Below are 13,883 nucleotides of genomic sequence, written 5' to 3' on the forward strand. Positions count from 1 at the left end.
CTCTGCAAAAGAGAGAAATGGAAATTAGAGGGTAAGCTTGAAAAAGTTCGTAGTGTAATTGCATTCCATAATCCAATTCATAAAACTTCAATCAATATCACGAACACAAAACAATCAATTAGAATCTGGAATGTCGTAGAATATCTAATTATTTCATCTCACAATCTGATATCAATCATTATACCAATTCGTATCATTCCTCTAAATAATTATTGTCAAATGATACAATAAGAATAATCATATTAATATTTTTAAATTTCAATGATAATATGCAAGTTGTTAATCAAAATGATATTGTCATATGCTACAAATATAACATACTCCTAGTATAAACTTTATTCATACTTAATTTCATCAATTAACACAATATATATTTTGAGACTATCATTGTAACGATTTGAATAATTTTGAAGCATATAAAATCTTTAATATATCAATAGATAACATATTTAACTATCAAACTATGCTCAGTGATAGACACTGGTACACATACACATATAAGACGTCATCCGTATCGAACAATACACATCTCTTATATTGCCTATCGCAAGACAACGCATATTCACATATGTATTATTATAAAGCATGTGTCACATATTATCGTTGTAGAGCACGTATTATTGTAAAACATGTGTCACATATTACTATCGTAGAGCACGTACTATGTATCAACATATCAAATAGATCATTGCTTCTTTTATTATAAATGATCAAACTTGTGTGGAGATGTGCAGTACAATGCCACGTGACATGTCAACTTTAATTATTTTTAATTAATTTTGTCTAGCTATAAAAAATAAATTAACTTGTCATCTGGATGGTATTTGAAATTTAATTGCAGCACTTTTTTAAGACTACATATTAATCTTTATGGATACAAATTTTATATTACTATTAACCATTACCATAATTGAGTGCCAATTTACAATCTGTTTTTAGTTTAATAAAGGAGATAGAAGTGTTACAACTAATGTTGACTTTTGTTTCTTTGTTTCCTCCTTTCTCTATTTACCTGATTTACTTGTTAGTGTAGTGGTACCTGCATTTATTTTCTTTTATAGTGTTTCACTCTGACAGTATCATATCAATCATGCAGTACTATATAATTTATTTTCTTTATTCCAGACTTCTTTACTAGAATACTTCCTTATTTTCACTATAATCTGTTCATATAATTAATTTAATTTTAATAAAATAAATAAGTTGGAGTGAAAATGAGGAATTATTTTAGTGAAAGAAATCTGGAAGAAATAAAAAAATGTGGAATTTACTGATATGAAAAGGGTAAAGATTACAATTAATGGCCTAATCAAATTAATAAAACGTTAAAAATGATGAAGACAAGTGGATTAACCACTCTCCTTGTCAATATTTACCTAGTAAACTGTAATATTCTCTCTCCTTCCAGCAAAAAAGAGGCAGCAACAGTTGCAGGTAGCAGTGAAAAAGTAATATATATTCATATCTGGGTAAATGGTTTCCAATGAAGTCAACAAAAGAGGAAAAGGGCCCTCCAAAGAAAATCCATTCTAACATCTAGACATAAAAATACATTGAAGTGATTTAAATTTAATCAAAATGGAGCAGTGGAAGCTCTATGGAGAGGCTTCCCTTTGTGGTCAGCTGCTTCTTCTCTATGAAACTGACAAGAAACAAATGGATAAATTAAATCATTAGCCTTTCCCTCAATAGAAGGACAGTTGAAACTTGAAAGTGTAAAAATGGCATACAAAATGTAACATGTAAGTGCCAAAGGAGGCAGTAGCCAGTAAGTATTTCCATTTTGAGAAGAAAATTGAACTTTTGCTGTTGATTTGCTTTCATAATAGAATTTCACACCTGGAGTTGCTGCTTTCTGAGCATGGCATTCTCTTGAAGCAAATGAGCTACTTCCAGCTCTAACTCATTAGTGTAAGCCTGCACATGATTTCTTGAAAGATTACTTTTAAATTTCACAAAGATTAAATTTTTTTAATTAAAATTGAAGAGAGAGAGAGAGTGAGGGTTTCCACTTTCCTGCTTTCTAGCTCTGGAGCGAGCAGCAGACTCTCGGTTCTTGATCATGCGTTTATGGTGGCGGTCGGCGGAAGTGGGGTCGAAATCCTGGAACCTCTTCTTGCCGGCGGCGGCGGTGGTGGTGAGGGTTATGTCTTTCCAGACTTGTTCCATGGTTTTGGGGTCAGAAGAAGATGTCCACATTTCCAGCACAATTTCACTCGCCACGTTTCGATTGATATTTGGTTCAATGCCCATGTTGTAGTATTAATATTTTACACTTTTTTTGGAAAATGGAAGTTTGCACATGTTTTTACACTCATAATAAAATATGAGTACTTGCACTTGCACAGCTTTTGAAATAAATAATCAAATGTTTGATTCATATACTTTTTTCGACACACAATTTAAAAAAATTATGTTAAATAAAAAAAATAAAGTAAAAATGAAAATAATGAAAAAATAAAAAGAGGATAAAGTAAAAGAGAATAAAGTAAGTGAGAAGAAATATGCTTAATTTTTCTAAAAAAGTAAATAACTCCACTATTATGGAACGTAACAAAATAGCAAAATGATTCCACTACTAACAGAAAAAGTATTTGATAAGTTTAGTTGGTAATGTTCTTCCTTGATCATTCTCTTTAAATTATGTACCCTCATTGCTTCTTCTATCCATGTGATGTGATGTGAATTATGATGAAGTGCAAATCAGTTAATAAGATATTTCTCTTCTAACCAATGAGTCAGTCACCATGATTGTAAACCAACATTGATCCTTTTTGAGAAAAAAAAAAAAAAGAGAAAAAAATCAATGCATGTAAATGTTCATTACTTATTACTCCTACTTATTAGTAGTACTATTATTGTTTTTATGGCAAACCGATGCTATTGATTCTACTATTTGATCTTATATTGTCGGATATTGATTAACCATAGGCCAAAATTATATGTGATCTTTTTTAAATACTCCATCCATTTTTTAAAATTAAAAATTTACTTTTTTGTTTATTTCCTAAAAATAGACCCTTTCCATTTTAGTAAATAAATACACAGTATCATACACTAACATTAATTACACTACTTTTTCCCTTCTTCTCTCTTATTTTACATTTTTTCTTTTTCTTCTCTTTTACTTTACTAATTTTGCATTAAAGCTCGTAGTGTTCCACATTTCTATTGGTAAAGCAAGAAACAGATACTAGAAAGAAAAAGAAATTAAAGTATCACTTCATCCGTCTCACAATAATTGTCACTCTTTCTCATTTTGGTCGGTTCCACAATAAGAGTCAACACTTCATTTTTATCATAAAAATAAAAAATGCATACTTTTGTGAGATAGAGGAAGTAATGATTATTTTAAAAAATAATTTTTTATTCTTATTCAAAATCTATATGCAAGGATTGATACAACTTATTTTTTACTTCATCCGTCCACGAAATGTCCATAAAAAATAATCTCATTTATAAAAATGAAAAGTTATTATCTCATATACTTTATCCATTTTTTTTCATTTCTCTCATATTTTACCTACTTTTTCTCCTAAAATCTCTTTTACTTTACTTAACTTTCTCACATTTTCTTTACTTTACCAATTTCCTATTAAAATTTATGACGTCTCTACAAATGAAATTATTTCTTGTCGACGGGGAAGAGGGTATAAAAAATTATCGATTTTTATTTAAATGGAGTATATTTTTTCATTTAAATTTGTCTCATAGTACCGATAATACTTATGCATTGTCATGTCGGCGTGATGTATTAATATATATACGACACCTTTTTATTTCCCCTCACCCAAAAACTTACCCACTCCCATCATTTTGCGTAATTTATTTTATTTTAGAGTCAATTATCTTTGTTTCATGATTTTGATTATTTTTGAAAAAATGTTCACGACTTATTCTTCAAAAAATCTCCGCTTTATGTTCCGTTTTATAGTTCGGTCAGTATCGATGATGCATCATGCTTGGTAGTTTTATAAGGGAAAGATAAAAACCTCAGAATTATACTCCAACATACAGAAATATTTTGTATAAATGTTGCATTTATAACTTGAATTTTCCTGTTTGCAGGGCAATAATGCTTGAAAGTAAATACTGTATTTTGTAGGGCATTTATAAATATCGCGTTTGGGGTTTATACGTGATAAGCTTCATTTACCATCTTGCATTTTGTTTGTTTTGACGCAATAAAAATTCGAGCTTGTCGTGTAAAATATAATGTAGTACAGTAACATATAAATATGAAAATAATAGTAGTAACATATCCTTATTGGTTTCGTTTTACTAGAAAATGGCAAATACAACATTCTTATTTTACGGGGAGTGTTATATTGCTAACTCATAACTTAATTGCTAACTATAATTAAATAATAATTATTAAATATTCAAATTAAAAGCTTAGATCATTAATCCCTAAATGTCAATACAATCAACGAACAACGTCAATAAGGCCATAGGATTAATTTCAAAAAATATCAATAGGGGTATTAATGTCAATTAACTACATGTTTAGTTATAACTAACTTTTAAAAGAAATCCCAAAACTTTAAATTCATATAACATATATCAAATTAAAATAATTTTATAAGGATTCTAACGATATCATACATGCATATGTTCCAACGTCAAAATTTGAAAAAAAATTTGAAATTTTTTAATCTTTTCGCATACAAGTGTAGAAATGTCAACAAACTATATACAATATGTTAATATAATACATGTAGAATGTCAATATAAGCAATATTCACAAAGCATTGTGTTGACATTTTCGGAACACTATGTTGACATTTTCATCCAAAACCCTAATTTGGAGTTTTTTTTTTTATCTTTTTCAATTTAATTAATAAAAACGAAAATTATACGTGATAAATTGTAGACCACACGTTTTCTAAAATCCTATGGCCTTAAATTAGTTGTAGTTAATAATTAAATGACAGATATAACAATTGATTACTCCCCCCCCCTTATAGTAGAAGAAACATAATTATGTCATTTTGGAAATGTATGTATAGACGTCACGTCTATGTCCATTAAGAACATAAAACCATGAAATTATATACACTAAAGAATAAAGAATACAGTACTCTGTTACTTGATGTCGACACAACATAAGAATATGATAGTAATTAATTAGAATACGAGATTAATTGCATAGAAAGAGTTGCAGATAATGAAGAGCTAAGATTACTCCCAAGTCCCTGAATCTCATTTCATTTGCTCATAAACCACACATTTTACAATCACAATCTGCAGCCCGATCTCTCCATATACAAACATATTCACACATGAATACAATAAATTTACAAACCCAAATCCAATACTTATATACTCCCTGATTCAATACAAATAAATGCAAACAATCAATTTCTACATAAACACAAACACCAGTTGATTCAAGGTCCGTACACACACACGGTTGGCATCACGTTGTCAAGATATCGGGAATGGTGGGAGAATGGGCTCCCAGAACCCTGCCCCCGACGTCAGGGAAGTTCTCATGTCCTTTCATCGGATTTACGTTGCCATCTGCATCAACTGCCACCGGATACTTGAGAATATGACCTTGCAGCTCTTTAAATTCGTCGCAGGTGTATCTCTGCCAATTATCATCAGCAACCTCGTTCACTCTCCTCACACAATCCAAATCCTCTGGCGTGTTGTAAACTTTTTCGACCATACCAAGATGCTCTGCCCATAGCGACATTCTATATCCATAAACCTGCATATTTGAGTGAGAGTTAGAAGTCATGGTGCATATAAATCATCAAAAAATACTACTCCTACAAGGCTAACACACCACCATATCTGCATGATATCAAGTTGCAAAATATAGTTTTACGATGATAATTATTGTAAAAGCATGCTGATGATCAGATAATAATAAGAAAGTGTCTTAATCTGAAAACCATATATAGATGCTAAAAGCAGCAAAAACCTCTCGAAGGAAAACAAACCTGGCCATGTGGATGATTTTGCTTCTTTGCCCAAGTATGATGAGGTTGATATCCACCCATTGCTATCTCTGTGTCTTTTGAGCCAGCCATTGATCTCTGATTTATATTGGCAGATCCTATTATTACATACTCGTCATCCACCACCATTCCTTTGGCATGCACATAAATCATGAACCGCTGAAACTTTTGTGCCTCCGAAATCTGTATGAAATCGCAAATTAAGAGGGAGGAGAATCACATATAAATGCACAATCTAAGGGGAAAGAAATATGCATATGCAAATCTATATATTATGTGTTGAAACTTTTTTAACTCTATCAATCAGCGAATATGTAAAGAAATCTTCTCATATTTTCAAACCAGTGAAAAACTAAGTAGTGGGTTACTATTCTCTTTCAGTGAACCTTAACAAGGGTACTATCAATGGAATCAATAACCTTAACAATAATTTGCTTACATATTCCTCTCTATTTGGGTGATCGTTTCTTATATCACAATAATGTCGATTCATGCATCTCATTATTCTAAACACAAGAAAGGATGGATCTCGTTCTAACCTTAGCAGCATCCGCTGAGGCAGCACCAGGACCTGTAACCTGTTCCCGGTTTCCAATGCAGTAGAAATTCAAATAGTCTAGTGGATGTGCATCGAGTTTCATTGATTTGATCTCTTTTGCAATAACTTGATACATCATCTGCATTGTTTGTCCCTGTTGTATACACAGGCATTTAAAGAGTATAATCTCAGTATCTGAGAATTTGACTTCACTTGATAACATCATAAGTTTGTACCCAAGATACGACTTAAGAGCCTAGAAAGAAATAATACTACTAGTGAAACTGACATGCAGTTCTATTTATTGACTATCGTATATGAATCTTGCAGTTTACGGATTACAAGAGTAATCCGTAACTTCTCAACCTAATCTTGCAGTTCTATTTATTGACTATCGTATATGAATCTATGCGCAGATATTTTCATTTCGAACCCTCACTTATTACCAATATCTCCAACAAATCATCAAACAGTCACAGTAACTTCTCAACCTAGCATCACCGAGTGCTTCTAGAAGCCTTCCCTTTTCTCCTATATGAACGAAAAGCAAAGAGGCAGAAAAATATAGACTCTATTACACTGCAAAATATAGCATCAATGCTTGCCATAATAAACAAATTAATGCATATTGAATCAATGATCCACAGAGCATGATATCAATAAAGATACTTGTGAAACCAGTATATGCATAAAGGTACAATTCGTCAACAATAAATAAACTGCAAATTACCTGCCAGAACAAAATTTCTTGCACAACATTGTCCTTGGGATTTCCCTCGGGCCACATTGGTATAATAATGTACACGGCGAATCTCTCGTTAGCTCTTATTTTACTAGCAATTTTCAAAGCCAACTCCATAGGGATTAGATGATCAGCCCCTGCCATTTGGTCACAAGAATGAAAATATTATTCATCATACTATTGAATAAGTAGACAGAAGCTTATGTATTATGATAGCATGTATGAAAATAATATGCATTTTTTTCCCAAACCAACACAAGATCCCACAAACTAAAGTGGCCTCAAGACTATTCATACATGAATGAAAAACAGGAGAAATTATCCTGGAAGCAGAACTACTGAAACTACACGAAACCCTCGCAAAATAAAGTTCCACATTACATATAAATGTCTATTAAATGCAAATTCAACCAAAAAGTACGTAGAAACTTAGAGAGAAAATTAATCTAAGGAAAATGCAGACATCGATCTTTACCTGCATCTTTGTATGAAGGCCAAGCATATGAAGAACCAAGAAAATATTGATTTTCAATATAGATAAAATGCTGAGCAGATCTTATTGCCTGAATATATGCTGTTTGAATGCTTTTGTCGATCACCATATTCTTGGAGCAAATAAGGTTCTGCAATCAAACAAAGTTTATTATTTTTTACAAAAAGGAAAAGGAAAGAGAAACCATTATGAATGATGGGTGAAAAGGAAATATTTCTGTAAATAATGCACATATCCCAGACTCATGGCAGTTTATATAGAAAAGATGCCACAGGAAAAAAGTATGAGGGTGTTTTAACCTGTTCCTCAGCTTCATCATAGAATTTGGGAAAGCCTTTGAGTGACCCTGAATCAATGGACCTGAATATCTAAAGAAGAAAATAATACTAAATACAATCATCCCAAAATTATCAAACAATAAATTGCAATCTTCCAATCCAGGGGATTCCAACCTGAACATGCCAATTTTCAGGGTGTTCTTCTCTAGACACATATAGCTTGGGATCATCCTCCTGAGAATACCTGTAAGTTCCATCCTTAGTTACGGTAAGGGCAGGGCTTAATATCCATGATATTCGCTCAATTTTTATCATGGCATCATCATCCCAATTGGACATCTTTTTCTTCAGTATACTAAATTCTCTCCACTTGGTTGATTTGCGCCAACGTTGGGCGAAATTTATAAGAACATCATATGCAGCAGGTCCATCAATTTTGCAGTGCAAATCATGCCATGGCTGCCTTGGAGCTTGCATTCCTGCCTAAGTATGTAAAATGATAAAAAGGATGAAAGAAAAGTTACTTAAACACTCACCAACCTAGTGTTGCAGACCATAAGACAGCATATCATGATATCAAAAAATGAATCAAAAGGACTGCTGTATAAGAAATCTAAAAAAATTTCCAGATGGCATAACGCCTCACAGTCAGTAGCTATTAAGATTATATTATTTCCTTGAGCTTTATTTCATGCTTTTGAGTTTCATTTCTTACTATACAGACTACAGAATAGTATCCTCTCTCATGTTCCCCAGCATTTGATATTTGCTCAACTAACAATTGATTTTTATCAAGCCTAAGCTACAACCTGAAGAGAGGGGATTAAAGTAGGTATACAAAGGAAAGTCTGGAGGTCCCTTAACTTGTGCGGTGGCAGCGAGAACCAACGACCTCGTTAACTCGTTTATGCCTTTATGGTCCCTCCAGCCATAAGTAATAGTACTATTGTTCTTATACCTTGTATAAACTATATAAAGACTCTAGTAAACATGACTAATGCTTTCACAGTAACCAAAATTCCAGGGATTAACGGAAGGTTGACAATTTTCAAGATTTAACTGAGTAGAATCACACTATCATCATTGGTTCATGAACCCAGTAAGTAGTGATGATCATGAAAAGTTTCTCATTTAATTATTTGTAGTATGCTTCAGTGATAAGATGAGGTAAATCAGTATAACATTTTACTTCAACTTTGTCCTATTACAAACCAAACACATGAATGAGGTTTTATTCTACTTTTCTCAAAACCAACATCCTGAAGGTCAAACTAATTATCCTGAAAACAGAAGAGACGATATCGAATCAACAAGAAAACTAGCAAAGGCCAACTAGACTCACTGCACATTTCTGATGCTAGATATTAGTTCTAATTTATAAGTTCAAGTCAATTTTATTATCAAGTCTGTTGGGCTTTTAGATTGTTGGACCTTAGCATGGGCCAGAGAAGGACTCTTTCCATGCTTTACTTGAGCTATCTGGGTTAGAATTCGATTACATCCTGACCAGTGTTGATGCTTGGGGAAGGTTCTTGTGCAAGACTGCAAGTTACTTTTCTTCTCTTTCGGTTCATTCCTTTCTAGATGCTACATATTAGTCCTATTTTATAAGTTTGAGTTAATTTTATTATCAAGTCTGTCGGGCTTTTAGATTATTGGACCTTACCTTGGGCCCGAGTAGGACTATTTCTATGCTTTACTTGAGTTAGCTGGGTTAGAATTTGATGTTATCCTGACCAGTGTTCATGCTTGGGGAAGGTTCTTGTTCAAGTTCCTTTTCTTCTCTTTCGGTTCATTCCTTTCTACACATAGTTTGGTTTTATTTTCATCTAGATAAACACTTCACTCTATTACAGTTCAAATAGTAGACCATTTAGGATTGATTGGGAAAGTTGAGCTCATACGAACTCATAAAGAAGGCAAAAGTAATACTCCCTCCGTCCTAACTAAGTTGAGTCGCAACTTTTGGGCATGGAGATTAAGATATCGTGTTGAAAAGTAGGAGAGAGGTATAAAGTAGGAAAGATAAAGAGAGAGTAAAGTAGATGATTGAATAAAGTAAGAGTGATTGGATGTTCTGTTTTTTTTTAAAAAAAGGAAATGAGGGCATCCCAAAAAGGAATACGACTCAACTTAGTTGGGACGGAGGGAGTATATATAAATATACAATGTTTGTGCACACCACCACGGCTCCACAATCATGGCACATAGTTTAAACTACAATACTTAAGAAACAGACATTCATGTCAATCAAAAATTAAAGCAACTAAAGCATAAACTACTCACCGGAAACGTAGGCTGATGAAAATCATCCTTAAAACAAGTGTCAAGATCACGGAATAGTCGATGGTCAGGTGTATCATACCGACCATCACACAGATCAAGACCTCCTATAAAGGCAGTAACTTTTCGATTATTTCCAGGTGCTTGAGTATCAACAAGAACACATTTCTGATGGTGTGTAAACACGTTTCCAACTACCTGGAGCAAGATTACAAAAGTTATTCAGCAGAAAATGAAGCTTGTGGGAAAATGAGGCTACTAAGCTTCTGGAGACGGGATTCAGAAAATTAGCAGGAAATTAAGAACAAATCATGCCACGGTCTCTGAGGAGTGAGGACAATGCAAAATAGATTATCTTAATCACAATTTCCCATAATTTGTTGTTTCTACATATATTTACTGTCAAATAAGGCTTCCTCAGCACCCTTGTCATGTTTAAACTTTAAAGTGGTGGCCATGCCTCTTTCCCGATCTGATAGTTTCTTTTATCTACCGAAAAGATATAAACATGCTAAGAAAATGGTCCCTAGGGTTGTATTTCAAAATAGTAGGACAAGGTCTGATTGCATCATACTTAACCTATTTATATGAACTTAAAACACAAGAAAGACTAATAAAGACACTCCCAGATAGAAACAGCAGCCATGTAAAACTACCTGCTGTTTAATAAAGCTAAGTTTACTGCTCCCATAACGTGGTGACAGAACACAAATTACAGATGAATGCTTAAAAAACTTCTTTGTCTCTTCATCATGAGTTGCCATCACACCTGTCTGCATCCAAAGACACCAAACTATTAGTCATCTTAGCAAGTGAAGCTTACCTGTTGATTACCACTATAGAACAATTCAGACAGAAGAGAGATAAGGAAACTCACAATTAAAAGAATCAACACATACAGATATATATCTGAGTAGCATGCCATATATCGGAAAGTTAGAATATAAGTGAATTATTGTTCAAAGCATCAGTTTCTTTAAGACTGTATTAAAGATCAACTCTTTGAGCCAACTTTTACAACAGAAACCTAAAAAAGTGGAGTCAAAACAGGCACAGGCCGTGTACAGTAGCATACATGTGATGCTGAAGCAAATATGCTTAATGTTTCAGTTCAGGATCATATGTGCTTAAAGAAAAGGCATGGAAGTACATATGTAAAATTCACTATGATAAGGAAAAAAACTATAGTACAAATAGGGCTCTTAAACATTAAGCGCCCATTCAAAGTGCACATATCTGATGGTAATATGGTAATGCATAGATATTTTCAGTCTTCCAACCCCCATGTAAGGTTACCAAGGCTGATGAAGTTAACAGAAAAATTAAAAATAACTATAGATAATATGCATTTAGTAATTATAAGTATATGGATTCTATGTTTAACTGTTCTTGGTTGGCTGCTACATTAAAATAATTGTAGTTGTAGTAGTTATATTTGATAAATATTAACAGTTCGATAGTAGCTTCCGCTCCAAAAAAAATCACATCTTGGTTGTTGACTCAACACATTCTAAACATATGAGCTTAGAAGGATATACGATAAAAGTTAGTCTATTAAAAATATAAACAAAGCAGCATACACTTGGTTCTGATGTTCACAGCAAACATGCCGACAGAAATAGTTAAAAGTAGAGAGTAAAATCATCCCAAAGAGATTAATTTTAAGCTGACTTTATCACAAGAATAAAATAACTGAATTACTTTACTCCAGTGGACATATTTTATGATATGCAGCATAATATAAAAGACGCTCAAAAAAGGTATCCTACCTAATCATAAACCTATCTCTAACGGCCACAGAAAGTATATTAAGTAAGTTTAAGAAGAAGAAATGCTACATATCATAATCATACCGTGTTGATGAGGAATTTATCATGCGAAGTCTTATCATCCCAAACCAGCAGCAGAACTCGAACTCCTTCCTGAGACTTATACTTCAACAGGTCTCCAAGCATCAGATCGCCACCTCGTGGCAAGGGTTTGGTGGGCTCTCTAATCAGCCTAACTTTATGGAAAACAGACCATCCTGTAATGTATATCAAATGGTGCGCCTCGGCGACGGCATAGCATATATCCTCCCAACAAGTGGCGTGCTGCCGAATTGAGCCCTCGTCTAGCTCGATTTTGGGCATTTTGTCTGGAAACACATGAGCGTCCTGATACAGAGTGACGGCGCTCCCTTTCCGGAGAGGGAAATAAGTGTGCCTAACCCCTCCATGGCTGGGATCGCCGGCGACGCCGTGCTTGTACAGCGGATTTTTATCACACGGAGTGAATTTCATTTTAAGATGCAGCGCGGAGTCGGGTTTGGGCGGTTTCCCCGACGCGCCAATGAGGGGGTACCATTGGCAGAGCTCGTCGCCGGTGGCGATCTCCGCCGCGGGGATGAGGATCTTCCCCATGGTGTCGGCGCCGAAGACGTCGTTGTCCTTGACTCGGATCTCGAGATTGGCGAAGGGGTGGGCTAAGGGGATGTGGAAGCGCTCGTTCCACTTAGGGTTCTGCGAGTTGGAGATGACGCGCGTGCGGGCGAGTGTGGCCTGGGGAACGGAGACGGTGACGTAGGGGTCGCTGGTGATGATCTTCCGGTGGTGGTGCAGCTTCCGGTCGTGGCGGCTGCTGGCCTTGCTGCCGCCGCTGGCGTAGACTTCGCCGTCGGAGGCGGTTCCGCAGGGGGCGAAGCAGCGGCGGAGGCGCTCGGAGAAGAGGTCCATGTTGGGGAGCGAGCGCGCCTCGAGGACGTGGAGCTCCAGATCTCCGTGCAGGTAGATAACCGCCGGGTCGTCCGCCGCCATGATTGAATTAGGATTTCTCCGCGGCGTTGGGCTGCGATTGATTTAGGGTTTCGTCGCCGGCAAATGCAGCAGTGGAGTAGAGGAGAAGAGAGCTGTGTGTGAGAAGAGAAGAAGAAAGGGACAAATTATTGAATTTTGTTGAAAAAGTGACAACTCAGGCTTATATTTTAAATTAGAAAAGATTTGGCAAAATATTGCCTTGTAACGGATACAACTGTCAAATACTAGTATTATTAAAATAAATAAACAACAAAAATCAAACTATGTAGTATGTCGATTGTAATTTTACTAGAATATAGAAAAAATCAGAGACATAATAAAATTAGAGAGATCTGTTTAATTGGCATTGGGGGGAATGACGTGCAATGGGTTGATGCGAGCACGTGAATCGTGGCCGTGGCCCCACGTTTCCTCTTTGGATTAAATATCACGTCGTGGTCTCAATGTTTTGATTTTATATCCTAGTATAAACACATACTACTTCAAAATAGACAACAAATCATAAATTTTCTATTGTTATTTTTATATATTGACATTTAGAAAAGAGAAAGAAATGACGAAGATGATTCATGCAAGAAATTCGATTGGAATCTTGGGATCTTTTCAAAACAATGAACACAATTCTAGATATAGCATCAAAATCGAAAAGCTAGAATGAAGCCACAAATAACTATTTATACATCGAATGAAAAATAGCATAACAAGTCCAAAATTAGGCTAAAAATTAAGTGTTTTTATTGTGTATTCTTGATAAACTAGTGTTTATATATTGATGTAGGTGTAAG

The 13,883-nt window shown here is 34.6% G+C and overlaps 2 protein-coding genes across 2 annotated transcripts; both read right to left on the reverse strand.

Moving 5' to 3' along the window:
* Positions 1–1,441: 1,441 nt before the first annotated feature.
* On the reverse strand, positions 1,442–2,215 carry LOC125203659 (bZIP transcription factor 27-like). Its single transcript, XM_048102060.1, has 3 exons — positions 2,017–2,215; positions 1,840–1,917; positions 1,442–1,642 (listed from the first exon to the last, which is right to left on the reverse strand). Exons 1-3 carry the CDS (start codon positions 2,197–2,199, stop codon positions 1,574–1,576), a joined length of 330 nt encoding a protein of 109 aa, XP_047958017.1. The 5' UTR covers positions 2,200–2,215; the 3' UTR covers positions 1,442–1,573.
* Positions 2,216–5,181: 2,966 nt separating this feature from the next.
* On the reverse strand, positions 5,182–13,234 carry LOC125221481 (phospholipase D delta-like). The gene is made up of 10 exons (XM_048123605.1): positions 12,157–13,234; positions 10,960–11,076; positions 10,307–10,501; positions 8,195–8,503; positions 8,042–8,110; positions 7,725–7,872; positions 7,238–7,386; positions 6,509–6,661; positions 5,952–6,152; positions 5,182–5,716 (listed from the first exon to the last, which is right to left on the reverse strand). Exons 1-10 carry the CDS (start codon positions 13,096–13,098, stop codon positions 5,420–5,422), a joined length of 2,580 nt encoding a protein of 859 aa, XP_047979562.1. The 5' UTR covers positions 13,099–13,234; the 3' UTR covers positions 5,182–5,419.
* Between the last annotated feature and the right edge of the window lie 649 nt (positions 13,235–13,883).

The sequence above is a fragment of the Salvia hispanica genome, chromosome 1 (assembly GCF_023119035.1).
Source record: "Salvia hispanica cultivar TCC Black 2014 chromosome 1, UniMelb_Shisp_WGS_1.0, whole genome shotgun sequence".
Lineage (NCBI taxonomy): Eukaryota > Viridiplantae > Streptophyta > Magnoliopsida > Lamiales > Lamiaceae > Salvia > Salvia hispanica.

What these genes read in the sequence shown, in the direction of transcription:
- LOC125203659 (XM_048102060.1), bottom strand. Translation starts at nt 2,199, where the DNA reads ATGTGGACATCTTCTTCTGACCCCAAAACCATGGAACAAGTCTGGAAA. An exon ending in GCTCCAGAGCTAGAAAGCAG is followed by an intron (nt 1,918 to 2,016) that starts GAAAGTGGAAAC and finishes AATCATGTGCAG; the next exon opens with GCTTACACTAATGAGTTAGA. An exon ending in TCAGAAAGCAGCAACTCCAG is followed by an intron (nt 1,643 to 1,839) that starts GTGTGAAATTCT and finishes GTTTCTTGTCAG; the next exon opens with TTTCATAGAGAAGAAGCAGC.
- LOC125221481 (XM_048123605.1), bottom strand. Translation starts at nt 13,098, where the DNA reads ATGGCGGCGGACGACCCGGCGGTTATCTACCTGCACGGAGATCTGGAG. An exon ending in ATGATGAAGCTGAGGAACAG is followed by an intron (nt 7,873 to 8,041) that starts GTTAAAACACCC and finishes GTTTGATTGCAG; the next exon opens with AACCTTATTTGCTCCAAGAA. An exon ending in GCCTTCATACAAAGATGCAG is followed by an intron (nt 7,387 to 7,724) that starts GTAAAGATCGAT and finishes ACCAAATGGCAG; the next exon opens with GGGCTGATCATCTAATCCCT.